Genomic DNA, 16,317 nt, shown 5'->3' with positions numbered 1-16,317 from the left:
ATTCACATGGATGATAATACCCCATTTTGCCGATTAGGTGCACAGGTAGTCCAAGGTCACACAATAAGAGAGTGATAGAACTCCAATGCCTTTGATTAGCATGCAATCCATGCTCTCTCCCCGCTTTCTGCCTGTGGGGATACTGTGCTCTCGGATGGTGGAGCCGCCAGATGGAAGGAGGCTGGGTTTTGGGATGACCTCGTGAACAAAGTTCTTCTACCCCTAAACCATCTACTAGCTCAGATTTTTATACAAGAGAAGAGCAAACTCCACTCTTGCTTAATCCCCTTAATAAGATAAAGTTTATTTTATTCTCTGCTAAACCATTGTGCCAATATCCTAATCAAAACAGTTTCTAAACAGAGGAACAAAATAGTTCATTGAAAATATTAGGAAGATTTAATCTAGAAACCTAAATGAAATACTATTGGGCTTGACTAACTTTGTATACAGAGGGAAAAATAACTGTCTATTCTCAGTGCTTGCCTTTTACCCCTTGAGGGTTATTTCTTTCTATGCTTAACATCCAAATAATTTTTAACTATAAATAGTACATATTAACTAATATTTCAATATAATATATACTATTGAGGATGGCCCTAAAGAAATCACGACTTCATAGGAATTGTCAGTTACGAGAGGTGGTAGAAACTGGAAATAATTCCATTTTCTATAATGGAATAATAATTCCATTTTCTATAATGGAATAATTTCCAGTTCTAGCTGCTGACTGAGGCAGGAGAGAATGTGTGCTATCCTAGGGTAGGGCCAGTACCTCTTTCTGTCATCACAGTCAGAGTCAGAGCTGTTGTGGTGTTGACAAGCTGTGCGATGCTGCTGCGTCCTCATGGCACGACCCATGCAACGTCCAGGACACTGAAACACAAGTACAGTGCAGTGTAAACCCTGTGAATTCATGCATGCTGTGTATACCAAGATTATGTACCACAGCGGGATACCCAAAGATGAGTTACAAGGGGCCAGCTGTCCCCAGGGAGAGTTAGAGAGGATCAGAGCAGAGCTTTGCAGACTAGACACCCCTCCTTCAGAGCCAGGAAGATACCTAAGCTCCCCTCTCTTCTTCCCTCCCCATCCCCTCCAAAACAGACCACCTCTGGGGAGAAGGAAAAAAGACAGGGACAATCTTGAATTGATTGGGCTTAAGTCCAAAAATGACTATGCTTAAAACCATTAAGTGACTGCCAATTTTGGGTTTTTCCACTCTGAGCAGAAATGGAGGCTTGTATGCTAAGGTGATTTCAATTACAGAAAAAAAAATTTTTTTGACATGCAGTTCTTAAATTTTTATATAGTCATAATGCCTATTAATTTTCCCTTGTAATTTGTTTTATGTTTGAAAAGGTCTTTCTCATCATGATAGTTCTATTTGCATTTTTAAAAAATTTTCCACTTTTTTTATTGGTTATGAATATTCATGGAGTACAAAGCTTTTTAATTACTTTTATACTTGGCTCTTTAATCAAGTCAGAATTTATTTATCTTCGTGTATGTTCAGAGTTCGGGCTTTGGTTTTGCTTATTTTTTCTAACATTAGTTAATCAATTTCCCTCATACCATCTTTTTTTCCCCTTTTTTTGGCGCATAGCTTTATCGAGAAATAATTCACATACCAAACAATTCACAGTTTAATGTGTACAATTTAACGGTTTTTGGAGTTGTATAACCTTTACCACAATCAATTTTAGAACATTATCATCATCCCCCAAAGAATCCCTGTACCCTTTTAGCAGTCACCCCCAATTCCTCCTATGACCTGTCCCCCAGGCCTAGGCAAGCAATAATCTACTTTTTTGTCTCTATAGATTTGCCTATTCTGCATACTTCATATAAATGATATTATACAATATGTGGCCCTTTGTGTCTGCCTTCCTTCACTTATCATGTTTTCAAGGTTCATTCAAGTTGTAGCATGTATCAGTGGCTGAATAATGTTCCATCATACAAACATACCACAGTTTATCCACTCATTAGTTGTTTCCACTTTTCGGTTACTATGAATAATTCTGCTACGAACTTTCATATACAAGTTTTTGTATGACATATGTTTTCATTTATTTTGGGTAGGTACCTAGGAGTGGAATTGTTGGGTCATATAGTAGCTCCGCATTTAACCTTCTGAGGAACTGCCAGACTGCTTTCCAAAATGGTTGCATCATTTTACTTCCCACTAACAGTGTATGAAGGTTCCAATTTCTCCACATCCTCATCAACACTTATTATCTCTTCTTGACTAATGGAATCCTAGTGTGTATGAAGTGGTATCTCACTGTGTTTTTCATTTGTATTTCCCTATTGACTAATGGTAACACCTTGTCATGTGCTTATTGGCCATTTTTATATTCTTAATCCAGAATTGTCTATTCAGATCCTTTGTTGGTCTTTTAATTGAGTTATTTGTCTTTTCATTATTAAGTTGTAAGTGTTCTTTATGTATTTTAGATATAAGTTCCTTTTCAGATAAACGATTTTTAAATATTTTCTACCATTCTGTGGGTTGTCTGTTTACCTTATTGATGGTGTCCTTTGCAGCACAAAAATTTTTAATTTTGATGTAGTCCACTTTAATTGTTTTTGTTGTCATTGTTGCTTATGTTTTCGGTGTTATACCTAAGAAACCATTTCTTAATCTAAGGCATGGGTACTTATGCCTGTTTTCTTCCAAGGGTTTTATAGTTTTTGCTCTTAAATTTAGGTCTTTGATCCATTTTAATTTTTTTGTATATGGAGTAAAGCAGGGGGCCCAACTTCATTTTTTTATATGTGAATATCCAGTCATTCTGCACCATTTGTTTAAAGGACTAGTCTTTCCTCATTGAATGGTCTTGTCAACCTTACAGAATATTAACTGACATCGATTTATGGGTTTATTTCTGGACTCAATTCTATTTCATTGATCTATATGTCTATCCTATGGCAGTGCCACACTGTCTTGATTACTGCACGGTTACTGCAGCTTTGTAGTAAGTTTTGAAATCAGGAAGTCTGGATCCTCCAACTTTGTTCTTTTTCAAGACTGTTTTGGCTATTCAGGGTTCCTTCTCTTTCCATATAAATTTTAGGATCTGCTTGTCAATTTTTGCAAGGAAGCCAGGTGGGATTTTAATAGGGATTGCATTGAATCTGCAGATAAATTTGGGGAATGTTGTGTTCTTAGCAATATTAATTCTTCTGATCCATGAATACAGGATATCTTTTCATTTATTCAGATCTTCTTTAATTTTTTTGAAGAATATTTTGTAGTTTTATACCTTCTAGTTTTGAAAATCATTTTTTCCCTAGGATTAACTGTGTTTGAACTTTAAACCCACATAACATGGGTGTGTTTCTGTGCTCTAATTATACACCAAAACCTGTGTCTATTCCTGCACTAATGCAGCACTTTTTTTACCTACAACAACTTTGCATCATGCTTTGACATAGGATGCGGAAACTCTCTACACCTCCAATAATTCGTTTTTCTAAAAATTTCTGGTCTTATTTATTCTCTTATGAATGTCAGAATTATCTCAAGTTCCACAAAAAAGTTCTACTGTGATTTTAATTTGAATTGTATTACATGCATTAACTCATTTAAGGGAATGGACATCTCTACAGTACTGAGATTTTCTATTCAGCAATGTAATAGGTCTTTCATTTGTCCAACTTTTCCATTCTGTATTATATTTTTCTTTCTGGGTCCCTACACATTAAAAACATTTTTGCCTAAGTATTTTTTATTATAATATTATTGAAAGTTGCATTTGGGATATGGATTCTGAGACTTCTGTGCAGATATCGCTAATGTTCCTCTTCTCCTTTTTTTGAAGGCTGCTCTTATTCCTACCACCCTAAACTGGGTTATCTTGGAGATTCTGTGATGGCACCACTGCATTCAAAAAAGACCCAAACTTGATTCATTTTTGTACTGGAAGACAGAGATGCTATGATTTCCAAATGTAAACTTTGAGGTCAGAGACATACATTCATTTTGGAGAAAAATCAGATTTCTTCCCAAAATTTAAAATAAAAAAAAGTTTATTAGAAACAAGGTGATAATTATAGATAGAGCTGTCAACACACTAATTTGTTAGCTTTACCTGGCTTCCTGGTTCAGTGACCTGTTGAACACATGGATGACGAGAACATGGTTTTCTTCCCAGAGGCCGGTCTTTAGAGGCACATGTTCTTGGAGACACCACCTGCACAGTTCCATTGGCTTTCATCTGCTTGCATGTTACTTGCCGACTGTGGAATCCTTCACCACAAGACACAGAGCACTCTGACCACACACTCATGAACCACCTAGGAACAAAAGCTACAGGGCCTTAGTAAGGACTGGTATGCCAGGGAGTCTTGTCAAAAGAAAACATTGATCCTAACAGTGTGGCTGCTTCGGGGATGTCACATGTCTCTGTGGGAATGGGCAACAGCACAGATTACTCCCAGCCTTATTCTCAGATTTTCTTTTACTCAAGGAAGCAACAGAGTCACCATGTAATGACCAATATAGGGGCAGAGTAGAACTGTCTTCAAGTTTATGAAGACCCATCACTTGTGCAGCCCTAAAGGGTAGAGCTAGGGCAAAATTAGGTAGAAATTTCAAAAAGGTGGATTTCAATTCATTGCAAACAAAGGAAAAATATTTCTAGAGTGACTATTTGCTGTTCACTCTGTGAGATACTTACGTGCTATCATATGTAATTCTCATGTTATTCTCATTCTTGTAGGGAAGAAACTGATGTCCAGGGAGTTAAATAACTTGGCTGTGGTCACATAACTAACTTGCCAACAGAGCTGGGACTGGATTCTAGATTTATCTGACCCTAAAGTTCATGCTTTAATGATTGTCAGAGACTGAACTTGGAGTCAGACATCTTCGAGATATTAAGTGCTTTGTTGATCCTGACATGAACACGTTAAGCTTCTGCTGTGATACTGCACAGCAGGGGTTTCTAACCTGAGGTCCATGAATATCCAAGGGGACCAGCAACGGGATGGGAAAAGAATTACTTCTTCATTGTCACTAAGCTCTAACTGATATTTAGTATTTCCTTCAGTCATAAAAACAAAGGCCACAAACTACAGAAGTATTAGTAATACCTGTGATTTTGTTATGAGTAGAAATTATAGGTATTTCCACATCACTTTACAATTATGGCAGTCATCTAAAAATATCATTTATATTTATCATCATTTCAAAATTAAAGTACAACTAGACCCTGTTATTTGGTGTGTTAATAGAGAATCAAATTTATTACTACATCACATATTTTAAAATATTTCAATAACTTTATTTCAATGTATTTGGTTTCAATATATTCAATCATTCATTCATTCATTTCACAAATATTTATACAGAGTGTATAATGGGGCAGACTTTGTGCTAAGTTGTAGGAATAAATCGTTGAGCAAAACAGTAATGGATTTACTTTGATAGAATTTACGGTCTAGTGAGAGAGCAAGACAGATCGTGGTAAGAGCTATGAAAGAGAATGATAAGGAAATTAAAATATATATATAGTTCTGGGGGGCTAAGGTCAGGGAAGGTTTCTCTGAAAATGTACCGAGGTATATATAGATAACTAGGAGTAATTAAATGAAGAGAGAACGAACAGTGTTCTAGGCAGAGGGCTAGGCTAGGGTATGTGCAAAGGCTCTGAGTCAGAAAAGAGCCTAGCACATCTCAGGGCCAAAAAAAGACAAGCATGGGTGGACATCAGAAAACCAGGGTGGGAGAGACAAGCAATGAGACAGAAAGGCAGCCCCAGGTCCAAACACGAGGGGAATTCAATTCCTTCACTCATCTATTCAGTCAGTTAGCAAATATTTACTGAGGACCTACTATGTGCTAGGCACTGTTTTAGACACTGCAGATAAAAAAAAAGTGTAAAAAGATAGCCACAGCCCTCATGCTAGGAATTTTGGCCTTTGTCCTAAGAGCAATGAGAAGTCATCGAAGGGTTTTAAGCAGAGCACCATCCTGATGAATTTGTTTTAAAAGATGGTTATTCTTGTAGAGTAGACGAAGTACTCTATGGAAGGAGACAAGAATCAGGAGGCTCCTGGCATAGTCCACGTGAAACATGATGATAGTTTAGATTCCAGTGGTAACAGTGGACATTGACAAGAATAGATGGGAGTGAGAGAAAGAGGGGAGTCCAGGACGTAGTCACTGAGATCTAGAGTACTGGGGTCAGGTTTGGTGGAGATCATGAGTTTAATTTTGGATATTTTTAATTACTGATTTGTATCATCTATTACTTAGAAAGGTTATTAATGGTTTTACCTCCAGGATTTAAGCCTAGGGAACTGTGTTTTTAATTCCATTATCTTCTAGGTACACACATGAAATCAGCCTCACTATGATCTCAAGGAACTGATAGGACTGTGAGTGCAGTAAGTAGATTTGGATAGTGATTAAGAGCAGAGGCTCTGAAATCAGATTATCTCAATTTGAATTCTGGCCCTTGTAACTCTATGGGAGTTTGCCCATCTGTAAAATAGGAAACTAACATCTACCTCATGGACGACTGAAACGATCCAAGTAAAGCACTTAGCAGGATGCCTGGTACTCTATAAGTGCTAAATAAATCTTACCTATTCAGTTATTATGTCCAAATTATTGTGGCTTTTAAAACAAGCAAAACCTTGGTATTGATGTGATAAGAAGAGTGACTTCACATACCTCGCGGGGCAGTCCTGGATGTTACAGAGCTGAAACCTGGCTGGCGGCTTCTGGAGGTGATCACAAAGGGCCTCACTCACTTCCTGCCCATTGACCATCACACACTGGGGTCTCTGAACACGAGTTCCCAAGTGGCCACAGGTGGCAGAACAATGTGACCAGTTACCAGGCTCCCAAAAAGGCTCTGCAGAAAGGGAATGAAATATCATGACAGCCCCAAATAGAAATGATGACCGGCTGGAGACAACATGGCCAAAGACTACCATGAGCTGTTTTTTGGTCAGCTTCCTGTCTGGTTCTTTAAGTAGCACACAGAGAGAAGACCCTCTCCTTGTGCAAGGGGGTCTTTTAAATCTTATTTTCCCTCAACTAACTTATTGCAATAACTGATGGGAATGGCAGCCAGAATAGGGTCCTTGGACCACAGCCTGGGAGAGGGGCTATTGTAGGCCAGCTGGATCTGCCAGGAAAATCCCAGAGAGTGGGAGGATGTACTGAGCAGAGGGCTGCCTCCTCAGCATTCTCCAAGCAGAGCCAACAGGACAAGAGAGGAGGGCCTCTCCAGGGGTTGCTCTAACGGGTTCGATTTCTCAAAAATGGATCAGGAGGAGAAATGAAGGATGATTTAGCAGGAGGAACAGGGAACAGGGATTAAGTGGTAAGGTTAAAGATGCATTTGAGTTTCATTCTTATTTTTCCATTAATTCTTAATCTAAACTTCAGATTAGTCCTGAAACTGCATAAATAATTTGTCATGGAGACATCTGGAAAGGTAAAAATGGGAGTTTCCTTTAGAAAAGTAGAGGCCAACCACCTCCAGTAATCACAGCTTTTTAATTTTAATATCCATGCCAAACAGCCATTCCCTTCCCTGCTGACACTTGGTAAAAGATGAGGTAGGACATGATGATGACAGATTTGTGTATGATCACAGAAGGTGCCAGATTTTCCTGTAATAATTGTAAGTAATTGATAGCTACCAGCTGTGTCCACAGGCTCTCTCCCATAGTAGAGGGATTTTTTTTAACTTATTGTTTTCCACTTTTTCTTCTGATTTTTGAGTTTTTGTCTTAAATTGCATATGGCATCATTTGCAAAGTGGAACTGTAAAATATATTTTTAGTTGGACCTTCAGGATTACAGTTTATTTAAACATATATTTTTTTAACAGATAAGTTTATTGAGAACCTCGCAGGTAAGAGGTAATGGGTCAGACACTTTATAGTTAATCTTCCATGTAATTCTCATGGTCATCTTGTGAAGAAGATTTTTGTTTTTATTTGCAGAAGTGGAAACTGAACCAAACTAAGTAACTTGCCCAAGCTATGTCACCTGTTCACTGGACTGGAACCCAAGTGTGTGTATCTCCAAGTCTCTTTGTTTTATGCCACATTTCATAAGGACACCTTGACAGTTCAAGGCAGGACACATGTGCATTTCTTTAAAAATGAGTGTGTGTGTGTGTGTGTTTAAATGTATATGTATTGATTGAGGTATAATTTATTTATAATAAAATGCTCAGATCTTAGGTATGCTGTTTTGAGTTTTCACAATTATATGTACTTATGTAACCATGATCCAAAGCAAGGTATATAATAATATTTTCATCACCTCCCAAAACTCCCTCTTGCCTCTTTCCAATCAATTGCCCTTCCCTCCTAGGTAACCCCTTGCTCATTTCTATTATTATACATTAGTTTTACCTATTCTTGGACTTCCTGCAATGTGTACTCTTTTGTATCTGGCTTCTTCTGCTTAGCATAATGTTTTTGATGATTCACCCTATCTTTGTGTATATCAGTAGTTCATTCTCTTTTACTGCTGGATAATCTTCCTCTGTATGAATATACCAGAGCTTCTTATCCATGCTCCTGTTGAGGGCTGTTATGAATAAGGCTGAACGTTCTTTTACAAAGCTTTTTGTGCATGTTTTCATATTCGGTAAATACCTGTCAGTGGAATTTCTGGGTCAAGGATAGGCATATGCTTAACATATGCCAAACAGTCTTCCAATTTAGTTTTTGCATTTTACACACTAAGCAATGGATGAGAGTTTCAGTTGCTTCACATTCTTGCCAAAATTTGGCACTGTCAGTCTTTTTGTTTTCAGCTACTCTAGTAGGTATGAAATTGTATCTCACTGTGGTTTTAATTTCCATTTCCCTGATGTCACCTGTAAATCTTCTTTTGTGAAGTGTCTGTTCAAGTCTTTTGCCCACTGTTTTGTGTGTGTGTGTGTGTGTGTGTGTGTGTGTGTGTGTGTGTGTGTTTTGGGGGGGGTGAGGGGTGGGGTATTGTTAACTTGGAAGAGTTCCCTATATGTTCTAGATATAAGTTCTTCATCAGACATATGCTCTGCCAATACTTTTTCCAGTCTGTAGCTTATCTATTCACATCCTTCGTGGTGTCTTCGATAAACAGATCTTTAAAATTTTTATGAAACCCAATTTGCTGTTTTTCTTTGTTTTATGGTTAGTGATTTTTGACAAAAATTCTTTTGAAAAGTAGATCGTATGATATCACTCTATATAAGACTCCTCAATGGCCTCCCATGTTTTAGGGATCTTCAAGATCCATCTCGAATCTTCACCTTGACCCTCAAAGCCCTGAATGATTTGGTTGGATCAACTCTCCAACCTCATCTCATACCCATTTCCCTTTCCTTCACTGTACACTAGTCACGTGAATCTTATTTCTGTTCCTCAACCACATTAAGCTTATTACCATTTTATGGTCTTTGCATTTACTCTTCTCTCTGTAAGAAATGCTGCTTCCTCACTTTTCTGAAGGGTGACTCCATCTCATCCTTTAGGTCTGGGCTCAAATATCACCTCCTCAGAAGACCCGTCCAGACTTAGATAGATCTACTCTAAAGTGGCCACCACCAATCACTATGTATCTCATCACCCTATTTTTATTTCCTTCGTGGCACTTACCACAGAGAAATACATCATGTATCTGTTTACTTCTTTCTTTCTTTCTTTTTTTTTTTTTTGGTGGCTGACCAGTAAGAGATCTGAACCCTTGACCTTGGTGTTATAACATCGTGCTCTAATCAACTGAGCAAACTGGCTAGTCCTTGTTTACTTGTTTCTTGTTCATCTCTCCTACTGTAATGCCAAGTCCATAAACACAGTCCTGTTCAACATTAGGACAGGGCATGTTATATATTATCCATTCAACCAATACTTGTTAAATTAATAAATGAATCTCTTTGAAATGCTAAGGTAAGGATCCAATGAAGTGCTGGCCTGTTCCGTGATGTGCACAAGTGCGTGCACACATTTGTGCATGTGCACGGGTATGTGTGTAGGAGATGGTAGAACAATGTAGGTAGTCCCATTACAACAAATATTTGACTATTCCAAAGGCTTTGCCTTCACCAGTAGCTTCAGCCTCATGAATATCCTATTTTTTTCATTAATTGATTTGAGGGAGTTCACTTTTGGTCTTTATATTCCATGTTAGATGCAACTTCTCTGCTCTTTTGCACATTCTGGTTTCTCTGACTTGAATGTCCTTCCTCTTCCAGAACAAATATCATGACCAACATGAAAACTTAGCTGACTTCTCCAGAGACAGGTAGGGGCCCTTCCTTAGTGCTACCATTGTACTCTGGTCATCCTTCTATTATGACACTTGTCATGCTGCTTCAAAACTCTGTTTACATGACTGCCTCCCTCTTTAGACTGTGAGCTTCTCAAGGACTGGTCATCTCTGTATCCTCAGCTCTGGGAAGAGTAAGTAGTGGGCAAATATTTGTTGAATGTCAAATAAATGGATAATTGTGAAGCTAATAATGGTAGTATTATATCTAAAAGATGAGAAGTAGATCATATAAATACCCATAGATAATGATGCCATAAGTAGCATGTGATGTACTGTTTATTGGCAGCTCAACACTATTTTCTCCTTGGATGCTCTCCCTTATGTCTCAGGAGGTGGAAGTCTAGAAATTGCATTTCCTAGAATCCCTACCTCCAGAGTTATATTTGCATGATATGTTCTGCAAATGAGAGGCATTGCTCAAGATTTAAAAGGTTGAAATGATATAACCAATATTGGTCCTTTATAGTAGATAGAGTAAAACATGAGGTTTAACAGTAGTTTCTGTGTATCCTTCTGTGATTTACCCATTTTTGAGCCACAAGGATCTGAGATGATCAGTAATGGCTCTCTGTGATTCAAGCATCTCTGATTTTCTTAACTCTACCTTGGAATAGTTAGATTAAATTCTCCTGATCAAGCATTGATTTATAAAAATGTTGGTATGTAAGGAAAACAAATTTTGTGAAAAGAGAAAAATGGAAGTATCAATTCCATAAGTCTTAACAAACCTTCCCTCTATTAATATTTAACTAGTTGGCAATAGTTTTGAAACTGGAAAATCAATATCTACATTATCACAAATAATGATGCACATTGGGGATATGAGCTCTGTGGGCTTCCTGAGGAGTGAATTTTTCTAAAAAATGTTTCAATATGGAAGGAATAAGTTGAATCACTAAAGATGAGGGACAAGAAAAAAGCTGGACAAATGCCTAGGAATAATTTTATATACTGCAAAGGAAGAAACATAGAGGATATCTTAGCTAAATCTTTTTCCTTACACATGCCTCACAAACAGCAAATCCCCAAAAAGGCAAAATCCCAGACCTTGAGGCAAGGGTTCTCTTGTTGGGTCACTGCTATTGGTTCCAGTGTTGGCTGCTTGGAGAACACGCTTTTTATGTCCCTTGGGAAATACAATTTGACCGTCTGGCCATCTTTGTTCTGAGGGAGAAAAAAAAAAAAGTAACACTTTTTACCAATTAGAAATTATCTAATTCTTGTTCCAGTTTGGGTGTTCCTAAAGAAAATGACTAGGAAACAAACGCTTTCTAATAGAATGCTGTGTCCTGGACGCTCAGGCTAACACAGGTCTGGGAGATACATGCAGATGTGGGAGTGCAGGGTGTTACAAGAGTTTAGCTAGAGTTATTCACTGTGCTAACATGTGGCATCTCTGCATGTTTCCAGAGTTTATAGCCTAACTTACAAGATGGAAACAAATGTATCTGCCAGAATTACAAAAGGGACTGGAGGAAGCAGACTGGCCAGATAGAGCTCCTGCCCTCAAGAGGAGCCTTGGGAACAGGTGAGTGGGTGATGGCCCTTGGAGTGCCTTGCAGGGTGAGGAATGCTTGCCTTTAGGAAGGTTGTGAAGTTTGAGCATAAGAGCAGAAGGATGGTAGAGGAAGGCTGTGTATTAATTCCTCAGCCAAGTTAGGAATGCTGTGACTTGATCCCTCAGTCATTTACCAACGTCATGAGCTGCTTGGCTTGAAGGGATTTCGACAAGAAGAGGTGTGCAGGGTAGAAATGAGACAACCATGCAGATTCATGAGTAGAGATGGGAAGAAGGCTGGGACTTCTCAGAAGAAGTTACCCGAGAAACAGACAGGTTTGCTTTAGCCAATCTGTTGAAACTTTTCTGTCCCAAGATTGTAGAAGAGCACAGAGGCTCTTTGCAAAAAGCCACATGAAGGTACATCACTGCCTTTCCGATCAGCACTGGGAGTCCATGACGGGTAGTATGAAGAGAACTGAAAGGGGAGACTACATATTTGGGCTGTAGTCCAAACTTTCTAGGAGCCTCAGGTTTTCTCATAAATACAATGAGATTAAAAATTACTGCCCGCAACATTGTGCTATTATAAGTATCAAAAGAATTAACAAACATCAAAGCACTCTGCGTGTGAACTATTCCAACCCCCTGCATGGGCACCTTCCATCTCCTTATGTCTCTGGGCCCCTCTAACTGCAAACAAGGAAAGCCATGGAGAAAGCTCTTTCACATCTCTCCTCTTCATTAACCGATGGATTCTGTAACTGCATACTAGTTCTGCCAATAATTCAATTTCATTCATTCATGAAATACTTCCTTCACACTTACACCTGTGTTAGATGCTGGAGGTACGGAGAGGAATAATAAGTGATCTCTGATGTCTATCTGGTTGACTTCTTTGATTAATTCTCAATTGATTCCAAACTATGGTGGGAAAGAGGGGTGGTATTTATGGAGTCCTAAAACCCCAGCAACTTAAAGCTCATTTTGGTGACAAGAGCTTCATGAGCCCCAGACATTATTCCTGATTGATTGGAGAAGTCAGCTTATCATCCTGTGCCGGGGGGCCCACTGTAATGACCTTCTCCAAATCACAATACTGGTCCTGTGAGAAATTGTAAGACTCAATAGATTGGCATTTACTGAGCACCTACTGTGTGCTTCATGCTGTATTATTTGCTCAGGACTATAACAGGATCATCAGACATGGTCCCTACCTTTGAGAGACCTACAATTTCATTGAGGAAACAGAAATAAAAGAAGAAACAATTGGAGAGAAATGTGTGTCAGGACTTAATTAGGTACAGAGTAGTGAGAACAGAGAAAGGATAGGTCCAGCAAAATCAGAGAAGGATTCACACAGAGGGTAGGAATTTGGTTGGTCCTACAGGATGGGGAGGATTGGGGCAATGTGAGAAAGGCAATGAGGGATGTTTCTTCCTGGCAGAGCAGTATGTCTAGAAGCCTCAAAGAGGGAAAGAGCATGGTGTGTGGTGTGCTGGGTTACAGGGCAGGAAGCCACCTGGACTAGAATAGAGCTCACTGCTAGCCTAGAATGGGGTTAGGAGTCAAGGAGATATTGAGACAGAACATGAAGGGTCTTGATTCTGGGCAGAAATGTTTATATCCCGGTGTAGGTTCTTAAGCAGAGGAGTAACATCAAGAAAGTCACGACCTTCTAAGAAGAGAAGTGGTAAGACAGGGTGTTATAATTTAATGCTCGTTTTTCAGTAGGCAGTGGTAGCAATGATTAAAACCATCTAACGTCCATCTTGTTCACTACTTGACAGCAGAATCGACAAAACTGGGATCTACTTTGTATATATTATAGGGGGCACTTCCAGAACAATAAGAACTTGACACTTACCCAGCAAGTGGAGTACAGATGCTGCCACTGCCTTGCCAAGAGCATTGGTGGCTGTGCAGATGTAGGTTCCTTCATTTTCAAGGGAAACATTCTGCAACAACAGGGATCCATTGAAAAGCAAGGAAATATTGTCACTCAGAGATCCTCCTCTCTTCAACCAAGTTATATTAGGCTGAGGGACACCTTTGGAACAAAAACAAATATGACAAAGGCAATTCCTTTAAGAACAGGGCCACAGAATCAGGTGACAAATACCATTTAGTGTTTTGACCACAAGTCAGGAAATGGGTTTGATCATATATAATAGAAAAATGGTTATTTCTATTTCTATAGCTCCTCTGTGGCAGGTGGGGAAATCCTTTTAAAGCAAAGGACTACTGAGCACCTAATTGGTTCATGTTATAAGTTAAGGAACAGGAGCCAAAGAGAGTGGGATTGCTCTGTATTGGGAAGGTAGAGAATTTTGAGGTTGGGTGGGGTAGGGGGAAGGTGGTTGGAAACAAAGAGCTGGGGAAGCTGGGGGGTGTGGAGGCAGATTCAGAGAGAGAAATTCCCATCGGTGAATTGTGACACGGAAGTTTTTGGAAAACAAAAATATCTAATATAGATCTTCAAGTTGTTTGCGGTGCATAGGCATTGAAACACTTCTCCTTCGGGAGGAATATAAAATGGTTAGGGAAATAGGTTTTGTTCATTAATATTTTGTAAAAGATGATAATTTCAGGAACAAAAAGAAATGTTGAGTTTCAAGTCTGGATCGACGTCGTGGGGTGCAGACACTGTAAGCAACATGGCAGTAGCCTGGACACAAAAGGGAGCATGAAGAATTGGGATAATTTCTTCCCCCAAATCTTGAGAAGTCTTAGCATCTGGTCTATGGAATTTGAAACTCAGAGGAATCTTATTTGGTTCTTAAGAGCTGGGGCAGCGTCACATGATACCTGAGATTGCACTAGGTGACTGATTTTGAGTATCCTCTCCTCCTGCTGTGCTCTGGCTAGAGAGCACATGGAAGATGTGGCATGACTCTGTGACAGAAAAAAAGATGTCACCACCATTATCACAACACATGCAATGCACCTTATGGCAGGTAAAGTGGATGGTCCATGAACATGGTGACACTTTGACTCTCACAGTTATTCCTGTACCTTGTGAGGCAGTCATTGTTAGCTCTGTCTCCCAGATGAAGAAGCTAGTAAGCCTTATGACTTCAGGCCCAGTTCTTCTGTCCACTACACCAAGCTGGTTATTCAAGTCTCTTAGGGCAGTTATTGTGCGGCTTTTGAGAAAACTGTCTACTTAGAAATGCTTGAATTTACTTGTAGAAACTAAAAATTGATACTGGCCTAAAGTATTGCCTAAAAACTCAAGGTGAGAAAAAGACTCAATTCCTATTCAAAGAGGTTGAGGAAAAAGCACTGACTGGGGGAGGCTTTGCTGTTATTCTCAAGATTTATTAGTTCTTTAGCCTTGGACAAGTCAGTTTAGATTGCAACTGTCTCATCTGTGAAAGGAATCTGAAATAAGAATAGGAACTTCATTACGTTCAGATATAATACTTGAGGTTTTAAAAATCTGAGTCTGAGATGGTTGACCGTGGCTTTTTGTCCTATGATCTGAGAGTGGTAGGCAGAAGTCTAAAGATGTTGACATAAGATTCTCATCTCCTGGTAACTCAATCAAATATTAATGTAGGTACTGGAGTGAAGGGATTTTGCAGATGTAATTAAGGTTACTAATCAGCTGACCTTAAAACAGGAAGATTACCTGGATGGGCCCAATATAATCCTACACATCTTTAAAGTCAGAAGAGGAGGGCAGAAGAAGTGGCCAGGGGGATATACAGGAAGAGAAAGTAGGAGAGATGAAGAATAGTTCAGAGGAATTCAACACATGAAAGGGACACAAATCTGCCACTGCTGATTTTGAAGATGAAGGGGGCCACAAGCCAGGGAGTGCAGGTGGCCTCTAAAAGCTGAGAGTAGTCTCCAGCTGACAACTATCAAGGAAATGGGAACTTCAGTCTTTCAATGACAAGGAGATGAATTCAGCCAATAATAGCCTGAAGGAGCTGAGAAGCAGATTAATCCCTCAGCCTCCTGAAAAAGTGCAGTCTTGCCAACACCTTGATTTCAGTCTTTAATACTCTGAATAGAACACACTCAGCTCAGCCACACTGTACCAAGACTTACGTACACAACTGTGATATAATACATGGCTGTTGTTTTAAGCCTCTACATTTGTGGTGATTTGTTACAGCAGCAATAAAAAACTGATAAACTGAGAGATTTATTTTAAATTTTGCTATGAAAACTAGGCTGACCCTAAATAGCCAAAAGGGTGTTAATCACATGTGCATATATCTTTTTACTCTTTTTGTCTACAAATATATATACACAGAAAGGTTAAGTTTTGCTATAGTCACAGCCATTAAACACTGCAGCTGAGATTTACACCCACACAGTTTGATCCATAATGTCACTTAACTATAATGTAGGTAGATATTATACATTTCTTAATAAATTTATTCCTAAACATCTCATAGGTTTTGTTGTTGTTGTAGTAAGCAAGAGTTTAAAAAATATGTTTGTAGTTTATTGCTAACACTTATGAAAACTATGAGCATAGGCATATTTACTTTGTATCTAGTCATCTTAC

At 38.9% G+C, this 16,317-nt stretch overlaps 1 protein-coding gene across 1 annotated transcript in view; it reads right to left on the bottom strand.

The window, feature by feature from the left end:
- Positions 1 to 16,317, bottom strand: part of ADAMTSL3 (ADAMTS like 3) — a 345,110-nt gene that overhangs the window by 5,750 nt on the left and 323,043 nt on the right. The window contains exons 23-27 of the mRNA XM_063090639.1: positions 13,660 to 13,842; positions 11,342 to 11,458; positions 6,686 to 6,869; positions 4,098 to 4,302; positions 776 to 876 (exon numbers count right to left, since the gene is read on the bottom strand). Coding sequence (XP_062946709.1) covers positions 776 to 876; positions 4,098 to 4,302; positions 6,686 to 6,869; positions 11,342 to 11,458; positions 13,660 to 13,842 — 790 coding nt within the window. The remainder of the gene's footprint in view (positions 1 to 775; positions 877 to 4,097; positions 4,303 to 6,685; positions 6,870 to 11,341; positions 11,459 to 13,659; positions 13,843 to 16,317) is intronic.

Source organism: Cynocephalus volans, chromosome 3 (assembly GCF_027409185.1).
Source record: "Cynocephalus volans isolate mCynVol1 chromosome 3, mCynVol1.pri, whole genome shotgun sequence".
NCBI lineage: Eukaryota > Metazoa > Chordata > Mammalia > Dermoptera > Cynocephalidae > Cynocephalus > Cynocephalus volans.
Note: the sequence above shows the minus strand (reverse complement) of the source record. Positions and strands in the feature narration are given on the sequence as shown.